At 40.8% G+C, this 16,734-nt stretch overlaps 1 protein-coding gene across 5 annotated transcripts in view; it reads right to left on the bottom strand.

Annotated features, from left to right (window-relative positions):
• The window catches only part of LOC110493958 (uncharacterized protein KIAA1755 homolog), a 51,500-nt gene extending 37,795 nt beyond the window's left edge, over nucleotides 1-13,705 (bottom strand). For 3 of the 5 annotated variants that reach the window (XM_036949982.1, XM_021568585.2, XM_021568584.2), the window contains exon 1: nucleotides 13,371-13,704. In XM_036949982.1, the coding sequence (XP_036805877.1) occupies nucleotides 13,371-13,373 (3 nt within the window). In that variant the 5' untranslated portion in view covers nucleotides 13,374-13,704. Of the gene's footprint in view, nucleotides 1-13,370 lie in introns of all 5 variants that reach the window. The other 2 variants (XM_036949983.1, XM_036949981.1) reach the window with 1 other exon arrangement.
• Between the last annotated feature and the right edge of the window lie 3,029 nt (nucleotides 13,706-16,734).

Below are 16,734 nucleotides of genomic sequence, written 5' to 3' on the forward strand. Positions count from 1 at the left end.
AAATTAAGAGGCCACATAAACAGTGTATTGGGTGTCTGATGTTTTGTTTGTCCTTGTCCTCGGAAGGGACAGCATTAAAAAGGTCCCTGTGGGTGTGCTGGGATTCCAACTCAAAAACAAATTATTTGAATCTTGAGTTACAGATGAAAAAAAATATATAGGCCTTTACTGTACTGTAAACATTAGTCATGCAGAAAATATGTGAGTATTGTGCCATGGCTATGAGGACCATGGGCTTAGAGTAATTAAATGGCACCATAAACCATGATTATTGCTTTGTATGACAATCTAATCAAATCATATTTTATTTATTACATGCTTCGTAAACAGCAGTGGTGACTAACAGTGAAATGCTTACTTACTAGCAGAGAGAGAAGAATTCTGCTCTCTGCTTACTTACTATGCTTACTTCCTCTGGTAATTGAAATCAGTTTATTCCATCTTAAATTGTATTGATTACTTAATAAGTTTAAAAATACCTAAAGTTGGATTAGGAAAGTTGTTTGAAATGTTTGGATCAAGTTTACAGGTAACTAATTAGATAATGTTTAGTCATGTTGCGCGAGTTGGAACCGGTGTATTTTCTGAAGCGAAGGGATCACTAAGAAGTTAAACTCATTTTTCAACCACTCCACAAGTGTTTTTGTTAACAAACTATAGCTTTGGCAAGTCGGTTAGGACATCTACTTTGTGCATGACACAAGTAATTTTTTCCAACAATTGTTTACAGACAGATTATTTCACTTATAACTCACTGTATCATAATTCCAGTGGGTCAGATAATATACATACACTAAGTTGACTGTGCTTTTAAACAGCTTGGAAAATTCCAGAAAATTATGTCATGGCTTCGGAAGCTTCTGATAAGCTAAGTGAGATCATTTGAGTCAATTGGAGGTGTACCTGTGGATGAAAAGGGGGGAGGCTTGCAAGCCGAAGAACACCATCCCAACCGTGAAGCACGGGGGTGGCAGCATCATGTTGTGGGAGTGCTTTGCTTGCAGGAGGGACTGGTGTACTTCACAAAATAGATGGCATCATGAGGCAGAAAATGATGTGGATATATTGAAGCAACATCTCAAGACATCAGCCAGGAAGTTAAAGCTTGGTCGCAAATGGGTCTTCCAAAAGGACAATGACCCCAAGCATAGTTCCAAAGTTGTGGAAAAATGGCTTAAGGACAACAAAGTCAAGGTATTTGAGTGGCCATCACAAAGCCCTGACCTCATACTGTAGAACATTTGTGGGCAGAACTGAAAAAGCGTGTTTAAGCAAGGAGGCCTACAGTTACCTGATTCAGTTACACCATCTCTGTCAGGAGGAATGGGCCAAAATTCACCCAACTTAATGTGGGAAGCTTGTGGAAGGCTACCCGAAAAGTTTGACCCAAGTTAAACAATTTAAAGGCTATGTTACCAAATACTCATTGAGTGTATGTAAACTTCTGACCCACTGGGAATGTGATGAAAGAAATGAAAGCTGAAAAAAAATGATTCTCTCTACGATTATTCTGACATTTCACATTCTTAAAATAAAGTGGTGATCCTAACTGACCTAAGACAGGGAATGTTTACCAGGATTAAATGTCAGGAATTGTGAAAAACTGAGTTTAAATGTATTTGGCTAAGGTGTATGTAAACTTCCAACTTCAACTGTACATGGGGTACCAGTACCGAGTTGATGTGCAGGGGTACGAGGTAATTGAGGTAGATATTTACATATAGGTATGGACAAAGTGACTTCGCAACAGGATAGATCATAAACAGTACCAGCAGTAACAAAGAGTTCAATGCCGATAGACCGGGTAGCTACTGGTTAACAACTGAACACAATTTCAACAATTTCACTGAGTTACAGTTCAAATAAGTAAATCAGTCAATTAGGCTGTATCACATCCAGCCGTGATTGGGAGTCCCATAGGGTGGCGCACAATTGGCCCAATTGGCTCATCCTAGTTTGGCCGGGGTAGGCCATTGTAAATAAGAATTTGTTCTTAACTGACTTGCCTAGTAAAATAAAGGTTAAATTTAAAAAAAATTAAAAACAAAAAAAATGATAATTAGGCCCTAATCTATGGATTTCACATGACTGGGAAGGGGCACAGACTTGGGAGCCAGACCCACACATTAGTTTTTCCCTACAGAAGGGCTTTATTACAGACAGAAATATTCCTCAGCACAGGTTCCTTAGTTTAGTGATGAGCTTGGAGTGCAATATAGTCTTGTATGGTGAGTTGTAGTCAATGAAAAGCATTCTCACGTAGGCGTTCCTTTTTTCCAAATGGGAAAGGGCAGTGTGGAGTGCAATAAAGATGGCATCATCTGTGGCTCTGTTGGGGCAGTAAGCAAATTAGAGTGGGTCCAGGGTGTCTGGGAGGATGGTGTTGATGTGAGCCATCTGTGATCACACAGTCGTTCGGAACCGCTGGAGCTCTCATGCATGGTTCAGTGTTGCTAGCCTCGAAGTGAAGATAGAAGGTATTTAGCTCATCTGGTAGGCTCACGTCACTGGACTGCTCGCGTTTGGGTTTCTCGTTGTAATCCATGATAGTTTGCAATCCTACGAGCGTCAGAGCCGGTGTAGTAGGATTCGATCTTGGTCCTGTATTGATGCTTTACATGTTTAATGGTTCGTCGGAGGGCGTAGTACAATTTTTTATAATCATCAGTGTGGATGTTGCCTGTAATCCATGTCTTCTGGTTGGGATATATACGTATGGTCACTGTATGGTCACTGAATCCAGGAACTTATTCCAGTCTGTGCTAGCAAAACAGTCCTGTAGCTAGCATCTGCTTCATCGGACCACTTCTGTATTGAGTGCATCACTGGTACTTCCTGTTAGGGTTTCTACTTGTAAGTAGGAATCAGGAGGGTATAGTTATGGTCAGATTTGCCAAATTGAGTGTGAGGGAGAGCTTTGTATTATGTGTCTCTGTTTGTGGAATAAATGTATGTAGAGTTTTTTTTGCCTCCAGTTGCACAGGTGACATGCTGGTAGAAATGATGTAAAACGGATTTGATTTCCTGCATTAAAGTCACCGGCCACTAGGAGCGCCACCTCTGGGTGAGCATTCCCTGTTATATTTTAGCAAAAAGCAGCAGTGGTTATGATTTAAATGCAGAATCCTGAATAGTGGAAATGGCATGCTTCCTTTCTCCTGTCCTTGAATTTAGTGTCATGCTATGGTACAGTAGGTGCAAGTAATATAACGTTCAACCTGGCTTTCATCTATTCAATCATGTCTGTTTTATGTTTGCATGGAAGAAAGTAAGGATAAAAAAAACTTTCCAAGTGAGCTCCTTACATCTCAACACCATCACCAATGCTTGACATAGATGCACACCTGTGGAACTGGGTCAAATGGGACGCAGGGTTGCCAGGAAGTGGGGCAGGATTTGCACTGGGCTCACCACAGGTTTGGCATGCAAACAATCAACCCTCACCCTCAAATGGGGCAATTTGGCCCAAAGAAAAAGTCCCTAGTGTGAGAGCAACAGCTGGCAGCTTTTAAGATGTTTAACTATTTTTTTCTGGCACTTTTCTTACAGCTGAACTCTGATGACCCACTTAGCATGACAAAACAATAAAATTTCCTCATCTTCCGAGTATTCCCAGAGCTTGCTTTTCGGGAAAAACATCAGTAAAGTACTTGTTTGTTTTTGGGGAGTATTGGCTCCCTGAGTACCGTTCACCAGGTTCAGTAGGCCAATGCAGTGGACGCAGCTCCAATAGGGGTGGTCCCATTTACCCTAGGCACTCCAGATATCACAGTGAATGATTTACCGTGTGTAAATGTTGTTGTGAAGACACTGGGGTGTAGTGTGTGTGTGTGTGTTTGTGTGAGTACTTTGTGACATCTGCTGATGTAAAAAGGGCTTTATAAATACATGTTATTTCATTTTATTTGAATGGCACTGACAGTTGCTGTGTTTTTTCTCACTCTCTGCTCATGCCAAGTTCTCTCTGAGGCCAAAAAGTTCCTAGAGCAACAGTTCCTAACAGTGGGTGAGCTATGGAGTTGCTCCAACAGCTGGAGTATTGCAAGACATGGAGCACAAGAAACATAGGGATCCATAACACCATGCTAACTTATGACTGATGTAGTGGAGCGGGTTCAGAGTTCCTTGGTGTCCACATCACCAACAAACTTTCATGGTCCAAACACACCAAGAGAGTCGTGAAGAGGGCACGAAAACACCTTTTCTATACAATACTAACGACTATCGCAATACTGGTATCGTCCTGGCCCTATAAAGTATACTACTAAGTTGCATGGAGTCTCCTCCTGAATGTATTTTTTCTGTTTATGACTTCTTACAATTTCATAAATTGAGGTCAAATTCTAATTTGGATGAGCTATCACCTTAACCTAAAGTAAGGAGAAGACCCACCATTGCAAATACCACAGTATGCTTAGAAGACAACAATGACCTACAATCATTCTCTTCCTGAAAAGACAGACTGCTATAACACCTTTGATGCTCAGTCTAGGCAGGAAATCACTTCGTTACACTCTCACTTGGTCCCTGGAAGGACTTCACACGAGAAACTCACTCTTAGGAAAGTTATTGCCACATACTAATACTTTCTCTGAATAGATGCCAGTAAATCTAGATCACAACGGTCTAGACTTCCTCTGGCCTGACCCACATTGAACTAGAGACAGTAAACCCGATTCAGAGGGGATGGGTTAAATGCAGAAGACACATTTCAGTTGAATGCATTCAGTTGTACAACTGACTAGGTATCCCCCTTTCCCTTAATACACTGTACCAGTGGTGGAGTATTAATCAAATCAAATCAAATGGTATTGGTCACATACACATATTTAGCAGATGTTATTACGGGTGTAGCTAAATGCTTGTGTTCCTAACTCCAACAGTGCATTAGTATCTAATCCATACACACAAATCTAAAAGTAAAAGAATGGAATGAAGAAATATATATATACTGTAAATATTAGGACGAGCAATGTCGCAGTGGCATTGACCAAAATACAGTAGAATACAGTATATACATCTGGAATATAACATGGTCTATCGAGATTTCAACCCCGGCCAGGGTATTTATGGGTCTGGGGCAACGGTTCTTCAGTTTTCAGGAAGGCAGAAGTGATGCTCACTTACTTAGCCATCCACTACATTAACACCAGTACTCTGCCCTACCCTATGTCAGTTATCTGAACGGGCTAAACAGAAAGAAAACTCAAAGTCAAATTTTACAATAACACACTAAATGCCCATCCTGTAGACTTTTATCTGTAGCTGCTGAGATGGGATTATTCGACTGAATCGGAAAACTAGCCGTCAAGTCCTTGCTTCCTCCGTACTTGTTTCCTCAACTCCTCTGAAAGCTCATTGAGAGAGAGGATCCAAGCGCCCTTCCTCCCTCAGATCTCCTTAAGTGTGCTTTGAGAGGATTTGAGGAAACCAGGACGGGGGAAGGATTTCACAGCTAGTAATTTTTTCACATAGCCCTGCCAACACATAGAATACATCCTGTGGTCTGAAGTGAAGTAGTCTGAACTCTTGGCTGCCAAAGTGAACACAAACAGCCTCATTGTTGAGATGCGATGAGTTGTCAAATGGCTGGGGAGGGAGTTGTAGGCTTAGATGGCTCAGGCGTGGCTGTTTACATGCCATGACCACTTCAAACGTCTGCTGACCAATCAGCATCCAGAAACACACACACACACACACACACACACACACAGTGTGTCTGTTTCTGTACATATATTATGTGATCTACTGTATGTAGCCTATCATGTGTTACTGTACTGAAATGTGGCATTTGTAAATATGGATCATTGCCACATTTGCCATTATGTAGAGAATCTTGGAAACTTACATTGACTACATTCATAATGGAATGTACAGTATTTAAAACATTTATTTTATTTTATTTAACCTTTATTTAACTAGGCAAGTCAGTTAAGAACAAATACTTATTTACAATAACAGTCTACTAGTATGTACTGTATGAGTGTCCTGTTGTGGTAGTGTGCCATGATATTGTGGAACATCCTTCATGGATAAAGTAGTTATCACATACTGTATCTCCAATTGGGTTGGTTCAGTAAATCAAATATTGTGTTGTCATCTAAAGAGAACTTAATGCACATGCAGAAGAAAGAGTTCCTAAATGTATGTTACGGGCAATTCCACAGTAATGGCATTTTGCTGAGACTGATTTTTTACTTAAAATTTATGTAAGTTTAACAAACCGTTCAATTTAAACTGACATTTTAATTTAAAAAATCAGTAAAAAAAATGTGTTCATGTGACCAGTGTCAGCTATGAATATCTTTTGAATATGTGTTTATTATTCTACACACACCGCCCCCCCAAAATATCATATTTGGTTGGTCCGGACCCTGACAAAGCTGAACCAACCATAGACGTCCATGTTTCACAAGTTTGGACAATAAAGTACAGCACAATAGAGATTAGTAGAGTACAGTACAGCACAGCAGAGTAGAGTAGAGGAAAGTAGAGTATAGTTCAGTACAGTACATTATACTAGCGTGTTCCACTGATCTATATTCTACAGGACTGTACTGTATTCTTATGTACTCTACTGTGCTCTACTGTATGGAACTGTGCTGTCCAAAGTTGTAAAACATAGACTGGACTAGATCTAAACCAATCATGGATGTCTATGCTTGTGCCAAATCAAGGATGGTCTGGACCGTACCAAAAATCAAAGTCTGTGGACGTTGAAATTTAAGCCAGTCTGGACCGTACCAAAAAACGATGTCTGTGGACGTTGAAATTTAAGCCAGTCTTGACCGTACCAAAAAACAATGTCTGTGGACTTTGAAATCAAAGCGAGGGTGGATTGACCAAATTTCAACTACTTTTCAACGTCCACGGATGTCCGGTGTTGCTGCTCAGTGGGTAAGGATGCTGGTTTCAGTAAATGGAAAGAGAGGTGGCTCATGTGTAAGTGTCAGTAAGAGCGGGGAGAGATGACATTAACTGGAGAGAGAGGCAGGGAGAGAGAGAGGGAGGGAGGGTGAGAGAAAGGGAGGGTTGTCTAGACTATCTTGCCCTTGGTTTAATCATGAGATTCTAGAATCTATACAAGCATTTATGAATATGTCAACAAACAAAGTCTAATGTGTGATTTTCAGTCGGGTTTTGGAAAAACGTACTTCACTGATTCATGTCTACTTCACTTGACTGACTTCATCAGGAAACAGATTGATGAAGGAGATCTCTGTGGAATGGTACTACTTGACCTACAAAAGGCCTTTGATACAGTTAAGCACTGTCCCCTAATCTCCAAACTGAAGGCGCTGGGGTTAAGCAATATCCCTCTAGGCTGGGTAAAGTTATATTTATTAGGTAGGGCGCAAGTAGGAGAGGTTAATGGTTCACTGTCTCAGGCAAAACCAATGAGTTGTGGCGTTCCGCAGGGGAGCGTGCTTGGGCCTCTACTGTTTTTACTGTATATTAACGATATGAAAGATGCTGTTCTTGTCATCTTTTCCTTTATGCGGATGACTCCACACTTCTGGTGTCTCACAAAAGTAAAACTATGTTGGAGAGCATACTGAGCACAGAGCTTACTAACATTAGTAAATGGCTTGGAGATAATAAGCTATCTCTGCACTGAGGTAAAACTGAGGCAATTCTTTTTGGATTCAGACTTAAATTGAGTAGATCCTCTGATATCACAGTGGAGTTAGAGGGTGAGGTGCTGACTACTAAAACCTCTGTTATTTACCTGGGATGCATCCATAATGGAAGCTTGGGAGGTGTGAGCATGGCCACTAAAGTGCTAGGGAAGGTTAATGCCAGGACTACATTTTTGTCTAGAATGCTCCAGATAGCCAAGAATAAGCTTATCAGGGTAGTATTGAAGGTGAGTCCACATACTCACATAGGCAGGAGCTGCTTTCAGGAACTCAACTGGCTGCCTGCTGAGGCTAGGGTGTCTCAGATTAGACTGGGTTTGGTTTACAGGAGTATCTATATATATCTAGTATCTAGATTCTGCGTCAAGATATCTTATATTTACCTGTGTTAGGGATGCACACAATCACGGCAACAGATCAGGTGTTGCTAATGTGTGCTTATACAGGTTCAGGAGTAATGCTGGGAAAGGTACTTTCTTGTATACTGGAACCTCAGAGTGAAATGAGTTGCCTCTGCCCATAAAAACAACGTCCTCTCTAGCCAGTTTCAAAAATGAAGTAAAAAAAACAGTTTAACGTCTTCTGTGCCAATATGAATGACCCCTATGATGTAACTGCAACGATGAGATAGATGTTCTTCTTCCTTGAATTTTTGTTTCATTATCTTGCTGTCATACCATGTTTGATCTTCCTAATACCAGTATGCCAGTGGAAGGGAGGACTGTAAGCAGGTGACCCAACTGTGGTTTGTGACTATGAATTACTAATTGCAGTAATTCCGTTACAGATTTTTAGAAATTCTGTTATAGATTTGATAACAGAATTTAGAGTTTTTAAGAGATTCTCCAGTACTTTTGTATACTTTTTTAGCCAGTAGTTCTGAAAGTATTGTTCACAAGCCAAAAGTGGTCCCTGAAAATGGCATACTACGCAGAGCCGTCGGAAAACGTGTGGCGAGACAGCATTTGCCCCAGTTTCAAAGCAGCAGCACCGACCGTGCCAGTAACTTATTCGCATATTTTTGCATACCATTAAAACATTTACCTGCTCTGTCGCAGTCTGCCTTTGAAAACCATTGAAGAATACATGCAGAAACGTTTGAGCAATACGATTGGCAGTTCATTCAAACACCACAACTTCTTGAGCAGTACAGAAGTTGATAGCTACGTTCACAAAGCACACAAAAGCTGCCCTGAGCAAAAATAAATGCCCACCAACTTCTCATTGAGATTATTTATTAAAGAGAAAGTGATTTACAAAAGTTAACCTTCATTAGTGACCATACTAGCAATATGCTGGCTACTGTTGATAGTCTGCATAAAGAAAGCTACAAAAATAGAGATTATCTTTTGTCCATAGCCAGGTTGATATCTCTTTTGGAACCCAATTGTCTTAAAAGTGTGGCGTCTTATTTTGAGATGTAAAAAACAATATTCTCAAAATGACATACTTTAGAAACAACAATGTATGCAATTAATACAATTCAAGTCTATGTCCGTGCCCAAGGGAAAATCGAATTGGCATAATAAAAAAATCCCATGCGTTTCTACGTTTCAATCCGCCACATCCGCCTCTGTGGTGGAAGGTGATCTAGCTACACCTGTGTTTGTCAGACCATGAGACATCCCGAAAGTCGGTCTTCTCATGAAAACGTGGTGTCTGAACGGTTTGACCACTCTATGGAAATATGTTTTTCCATGTATGAATCTGTTATTCAATTCATTTCTATCGGCTAATGGCAGTAAGACCAAATTCAGTGTTTCATCAAATTAAAGATTGCAATTGTGTCAATATGTTTTGAATATTGTAGAAAAAGTCCTCACAGCCATTTTCCATACAAAAATATACCATGTACAGTAGGCTACAGGCAATGTGTTCATCCACCATGTGAGTCATAGAAATTACGATCCAGTCTTTGTGGTTTTTATATGCAGGGAGCATACATTTCACAATTGTAAACTAATAAAGAATTTTAAGTTAGAACCCATTAAATATAAACTGGGTGGTTCGAGCCCTGAATGCTGATTGTCTGAAATCTGTGGTACACAGTGCCTTGCGAAAGTATTCGGCCCCCTTGAACTTTGCGACCTTTTGCCACATTTCAGGCTTCAAACATAAAGATATAAAACTGTATTTCTTTGTGAAGAATCAACAACAAGTGAGACACAATCATGAAGTGGAACAACATTTATTGGATATTTCAAACTTTTTTAACAAATCAAAAACTGAAAAATTGGGCGTGCAAAATTATTCAGCCTCTTTACTTTCAGTGCAGCAAACTCTCTCCAGAAGTTCAGTGAGGATCTCTGAATGATCCAATGTTGACCTAAATGACTAATGATGATAAATACAATCCACCTGTGTGTAATCAAGTCTCCGTATAAATGCACCTGCACTGTGATAGTCTCAGAGGTCCGTTAAAAGCGCAGAGAGCATCATGAAGAACAAGGAACACACCAGGCAGGTCCAATATACTGTTGTGAAGAAGTTTAAAGCCGGATTTGGATACAAAAAGATTTCCCAAGCTTTAAACATCCCAAGGAGCACTGTGCAAGCGATAATATTGAAATGGAAGGAGTATCAGACCACTGAAAATCTACCAAGACCTGGCCGTCCCTCTAAACTTTCACCTCATACAAGGAGAAGACTGATCAGAGATGCAGCCAAGAGGCCCATGATCACTCTGGATGAACTGCAGAGATCTACAGCTGAGGTGGGAGACTCTGTCCATAGGACAACAATCAGTCGTATATTGCACAAATCTGGCCTTTATGGAAGAGTGGCAAGAAGAAAGACATTTCTTAAAGATATCCATAAAAAGTGTCGTTTAAAGTTTGCCACAAGCCACCTGGGAGACACACCAAACATGTGGAAGAAGGTGCTCTGGTCAGATGAAACCAAAATGGAACTTTTTGGCAACAATGCAAAACGTTATGTTTGGCGTAAAAGCAACACAGCTGAACACACCATCCCCACTGTCAAACATGGTGGTGGCAGCATCATGGTTTGGGCCTGCTTTTCTTCAGCAGGGACAGGGAAGATGGTTAAAATTGATGGGAAGATGGATGGAGCCAAATACAGGACCATTCTGGAAGAAAACCTGATGGAGTCTGCAAAAGACCTGAGACTGGGACGGAGATTTGTCTTCCAACAAGACAATGATCCAAAACATAAAGCAAAATCTACAATGGAATGGTTCAAAAATAAACATATCCAGGTGTTAGAATGGCCAAGTCAAAGTCCAGACCTGAATCCAATCGAGAATCTGTGGAAAGAACTGAAAACTGCTGTTCACAAATGCTCTCCATCCAACCTCACTGAGCTTGAGCTGTTTTGCAAGGAGGAAAGTTCAAGGGGGCCGAATACTTTCGCAAGGGACTGTATATCAGACCGTATACCAAGGGTATGACAAAACATTGATTTGTACCATTCTAATTATGTAGGTAACCCGTTTATACAGTGCATTCGGGAAGTATTCAGACCACTTGACTTTTTCCACATTTTGTTACATTACATTAAATAGTTTTTTCAATCTACGCACATTACCCCATAATGACGAAGAAAAAATAGGGTTTTAGAATTTTTTTGCAAATGTCTTAAGAATAAAAACTTAGATAATACATTTACATAAGTATTCATACCCTTTACTCAGTACTTTGTTGAAGCATCTTTGTCAGCAATTACAGCCTTGAGTCTTCTTGGGTATGACGCTACAAGCTTGACACAACAGTATTTGGGGAGTTTCTCCCATTCTTCTCTGCAGATCCTCTCAAGCGCTGTCAAGTTGGATGGGGAGCTTTGCTGCACAACTATTTTCAGGTCTCTCCAGAGATTTTTGATCGGGTTCAAGTCCATGCTCTGGCTGGGCCACTCAAGGACATTCAGAGATTTGCCCCTAAGCCACTCCTGCGTTGTCTTGGCTGTGTGCTTGTGGTCATTGTCCTGTTGGAAGGTGAACCTTAACCCCAGTCTGAGGTCCTGAGTGTTCTGGAGCAGGTTTTCATCAAGGATCTCTCTGTACTTTGCTCCATTCATCTTTCCCTTGATCCTGACTACTTCCAGTCCCCGCCGCTGAAAAACATCTCCACAGCATGATGCTGCCACCACCATGCTCCACCGTAGGGATGGTGCCAGGTTTCCTCCAGATGTGACGCTTGGCATTCAGGCCGATGAGTTCAATCTTGGATTCATCAGACCATAGATTCCTGTTTCTAACGGTCTAAGAGTCTTTAGGTGCCATTTGGCAAACTCCAAGCGGGCTGTCGTCTGCCTTTTACTGAGACTTGGCTTCTGTATGGCCACTCTACCATAAACGCCTGTTTGGTGGAGTACCGTAGATATTGTTGTCCTTCTGGAAGTTTTTCCCATCTTCAAAGAGGAACGCTTCAGCTCTGTCAGAGTGATCATCGGGTTTTTGTTCACCTCCCTGACCAAGGCCCTTCTCCTCCGATTGCTCAATTTGGACGGGAGCCAGCTCTAGGAAGGGTCTTGGTGGTTCCAGATTTTTTCCACTTAAGAATTATGGAGGCTACTGTGTTCTTGGAGACATTTTTTTGTACCCTTCCCCAGATCATAGCAGTGTGAGCAGTGTGATCAGACACAGGGAAGAGTGCTTCATTCCATAGCTAGAGGACAACTGATATCTCCAGGAGTGATTAGTATGATTTGAGTCTTTTTCTGTTGTTGTCTAGCAGTGTCTTTTTGCTAGCTAAGGCCATGTATTTTATTAAGTGCTGCCTGTCTTCCCACTATCCTACTTTGTGTGTGAAATGCAGCCTGCTATTAACTTGTAGATGATTATTGACATATAATCAATGATTATAGATGTACTATGCAGAAATTGCTCCATAAAAGTTTGCTTAATTTCAGTTTATGTGGCAAAATAAGCAAGTGTAGTGTAGAGAATCATTGTAAAATCTAAACCGCTGTGAAAATATCTTACCCCCAAAAATATTGTATTTTTAGATGTTTGAAGCTGGTGTCCAAAACCGAAAGTAAAAGACTCCAAAAACTAAACTTAAGAACGGGGAGCATAGAAATAGCGCACATAGAACAGATCTACCGCCTCTTAGACATACTTTCAATGAGAATGACATACATTTCTTTTTGAATTCGGGTTGCCCAAAAAAGTGACATATTGCCATTGCAAAAAAAAACAAAGACTCTTTGCTGCAGCTTCTTTTCTCTCGATTGGAGGGACACTTGAGGGGCTTGAGATGCTGTGTTCAGTTCGCTGTGTCCCTAACAACATAAACTGTGCTTTAGGGACAACATATTGAATATATTGAACATGTGTCACTTTTTTAGGAGAGCAAAATGGTCAATACTTGTAGTGACTGTTAACTTTAATCTGAAATAAATATGTGTTTAATCAACATTATCAAGGCTATATCAAAATGCAGTACTTGCTACAGTAGAACTGCTAGCTACAATGATTTAAATTCTTCTTTTTTTTTAAAGTCAATAGGTAACTTGCTTTGCTATTCATCTATCAAATCTGCAATGTACTCTGTGTCTCAAAGTTTGCAGACAGTGTGCTTTGAATACAAAATCCATACAAGATACTCTCCATTTATGCATTACGGGAGAAGCCACTGAGAAAGACAAACCCGTAAGTTATTCACTCAGTAGGTCAGTGGAGCACCGCAACTCACAGACCTGGAAGAGGTAACATGAGACAACGGAGACAAAAGCACATGACAGCTCAATAGAAAAAGTATCATTAGTTACCATCTTTCCGACAGTATCTCTTCTATCCTGCAGAATGTTTCTTCACATTTTCTCCTGATAATTCCGTCCAGATAATTGACTCTAGTGAGAGCGGTCTTCTTCTCATGTTTCTTAATCGCCAAGATAATGCCATTGATGAAGGTAGGTCCACATGACAGTTAGTGGTCTGCGAGTAAGTAGGAAAGTTCCCATCCCTTAGTGACTTTCCACAAGTTTGAGTGAGTTGAGCTCCAAGCGATGAAGTGTCTTGCTTCCTGTTGCTTCGCTGGCTCCAGTCTTGAGCTTCTCTGGCAGCACTGTGTTTTTGGAGCAAGTGGGAGCGTGAGAGAGGGAAAGACTGCTGGAGAAGGGGGAGGAGAAAAGCTTTGCCTTTCAGAAGGAAAATCCCCTCTAGGCTTTTCAGGTTTTTTTTCAGAGGCAGCAGCAGCTTCAGACCAGTGTGGGATTCACACAAGCTCACACATACACACATACACACTTGAAAACTTTATTTAAATTTGTATCTCAATACATTATTTAAATGAGTGTCTGGGACACCACACACATTCATTTGAATACTGTATTAAGATCTAAAATGAAATCAGTATTCAAATGTCGGCACACACAGACACAACACAATTACAAGACACACTCTATCCCCACACAGCCAGCATCAGCGAGAACAAAAAAATCCAACCCCTCCTTCTAGTGGACCCCTTCTCTCTATTTGAATCATTAGGGCTTGGGTAGGGTATAGCTTCATAGCTTAGTCCCCTTTAGAGTCTCTTCTCTTTACTCTCTTCACCAAAGACATCCAGTGGCTGCTGCAGGCTATATATGCACCCCAAATGGCACCCTGTTCCCTACATAGTGCACTACTTTTGACCAGGGCCCATAGGGTTCTGCATTATAAAGTCCATTCGGGAAAGTATTCAGACCCTTTGACTTTTTCCACATTTTGTTACGTTACAGCCTTATTCTAAAATGTATTACATAGTTTTTTCCCCCTCATCAATCTACACACAATACATGTTAATGACAAAGCAAAACAGGTTTTTAGAAATGTTTGTAAATTAAAAATTTAAAAAATTAAATATCACATTTACATAAGTATTCAGACCATTTTCAGTACTTTGTTGAAGCATCTTAGGCAACGATTACATCTTCGAGGCTTCTTGGGTATGACGCTACAAGCTTAGCACACCAGTATTTGGGGAGGTTCTCCCATTCTTCTCTGCAGATCCACTCAAGCTCTGTCAAGTTGGATGGGGAGCATTGCTGCGCAACTATTTTCAGGTCTCTCCAGAGATGTTTGATCGGGTTCAAGTCTGGGCTCTGGCTGGGCCACTCAAGGACATTCAGAGACTTGTCCCAAAGCCACTCCTGCGTTGTCTGAGGTCCTGATCGCTCTGGAACAGGTTTTAGCCAAAGATCTCTCTGTACTTTGTTCCGTCCATCTTTCCCTCAATCCTGACTAGTCTCCAAGTCCCTGGCACTGAAAAAATCCCCACAGCATGATGCTGCAACCACCATGCTTCACAGCATGATGCTGCCACCACCATGCTTCACAGTAGGGATGGTGCCCCAATTGCTCAGTTTGGCCGGGTGGCCAACTCTATGGAGATTCTTGGTGGTTCCAAATTTCTTCCATTTAAGAATGATCGACGCTACTGTGTTCTTGGGGACGTTTAATGCTGCAGACATTTTTTGGTACCTTTCCCCAGATCTGTGCCTCGACACAATCCTGTCTCGGAGCTGTACAGACAATTCCTTCAACCGTATGGCTTGGTTTTTGCTCTGACATGCACTGTCAACCGTGTGCTATTCCATATCATGTCCAATCAATTGAATTTACCACAGGTGGAATCCAATCAAGTTGTAGAAACAGCTCAAGGGTAATCAATGGAAACAGGATTTTGAGTCTCATAGCAAAGGGTCTAAATACTTATGTAAATAAGGTATAAAAATACTTAAAACCTGTTTTCGCTTCGTCACTATGGGGTAATGTGTGTAGATTGATGTTTCATTTAATACATTTTAGAATAAGGCTGCAACGTAACAAAATGTGGAAAAGGTCAAGGGGTCTGAATATTTTAACAATGCACTGTATAGGGAATACTGTAGGGTGACTTTTTGGAATGGTTTCCAGCATTTCAACACTTCATGCAGGATCATGTTTTTGCAACAGACATTGATAATGAATGTTGATTTTTGAACTTATTAGACCAGGTCCATCTAGTCCCTCCTTGTTTCAGTCCATTTTATTCCACTTGGTTCCTAATGAACAGGACCCGTTGCACCAGCAGGACATTAGCAGAGCGCTAGGCTAGCTGTAGCTAGCTGCATCCACAGCAGACTGATGGAATGCAGGGTTATGGTGAATGAAACCCAAGAGATAGTGTGTGCGTGGCAGTGTTGTTTGAACAATTTCGTAGCGGGAGACATTGAGAGAAAGATAATTGTGTTTATTTCTAGCAGCCAAAAGCTACAAGGAATTAAAGTGAAGGACTTAGAATAAGGTGAAATTGAATTTGGCTGCTCTCTCTCCCTTAAGTCGGTGGTTTTGAGAGCCGGTAAACAGCATTCCTTAAACATTTTGATTTAGAACGAGAGACAAAACTGAGAAAAGTGTCAAACGCACAGGAAGAATGTAGATTAAGTTGGTGGAATGGAGAGCATTTCAGCTGTTCACTTTCTCGATGTGGTTCAATATGGCATTAAGACCCAACTATATGCCGCAAACATTGTCATGAAGAGCGAGAGAGAAAAATGCATAGATGTTTATTAAAAACATATCAAAAGAATGTACACTACTGTTCAAAAGTTTGGGGTCACTTAGAAATGTCCTTGTTTTTGAAAGAAAAACATTGTTATTGTTGTAATGACTATTGTAGCTGGAAACGGCATATTTTTTATGGAATATCTAAATAGGGGTACAGAGGCCCATTATCAGCAACCATCACTCCTGTGTTCCAATGGCAAGTTGTGTTAGCTAAAATGCTAATTGATCATCACTTTTGCAATTATGTTAGCACAGCTGAAATCTGTTGTGCTGATTAAGAAGCAATAAAACTGTCCTTATTTAGACTAGTTGAGTATCTGGAGCTTTGGCATTTGTGGGTTCGATTACAGGCTCAAAATGGCCAGAAACAAAGACCTTTCTTCTGAAACTCACCAGTCTGTTCTTGTTCTGAGAAATAAAGACTATTCCATGCGAGAAATTGCCAAGAAACTGAAGATCTCATACAACGCTGTGTACTACTCTCTTCACAGAACAGCCCAAACTGGTGCACAACTGAGCAACTGAGCAAGACGCCTCAGACGCCTCACGTCCTCAACTGACAGCTTCATTAAACTGACAGCTTCATTAAATAGTACCCACAAA

This window comes from Oncorhynchus mykiss, chromosome 17, assembly GCF_013265735.2.
Source record: "Oncorhynchus mykiss isolate Arlee chromosome 17, USDA_OmykA_1.1, whole genome shotgun sequence".
Lineage (NCBI taxonomy): Eukaryota > Metazoa > Chordata > Actinopteri > Salmoniformes > Salmonidae > Oncorhynchus > Oncorhynchus mykiss.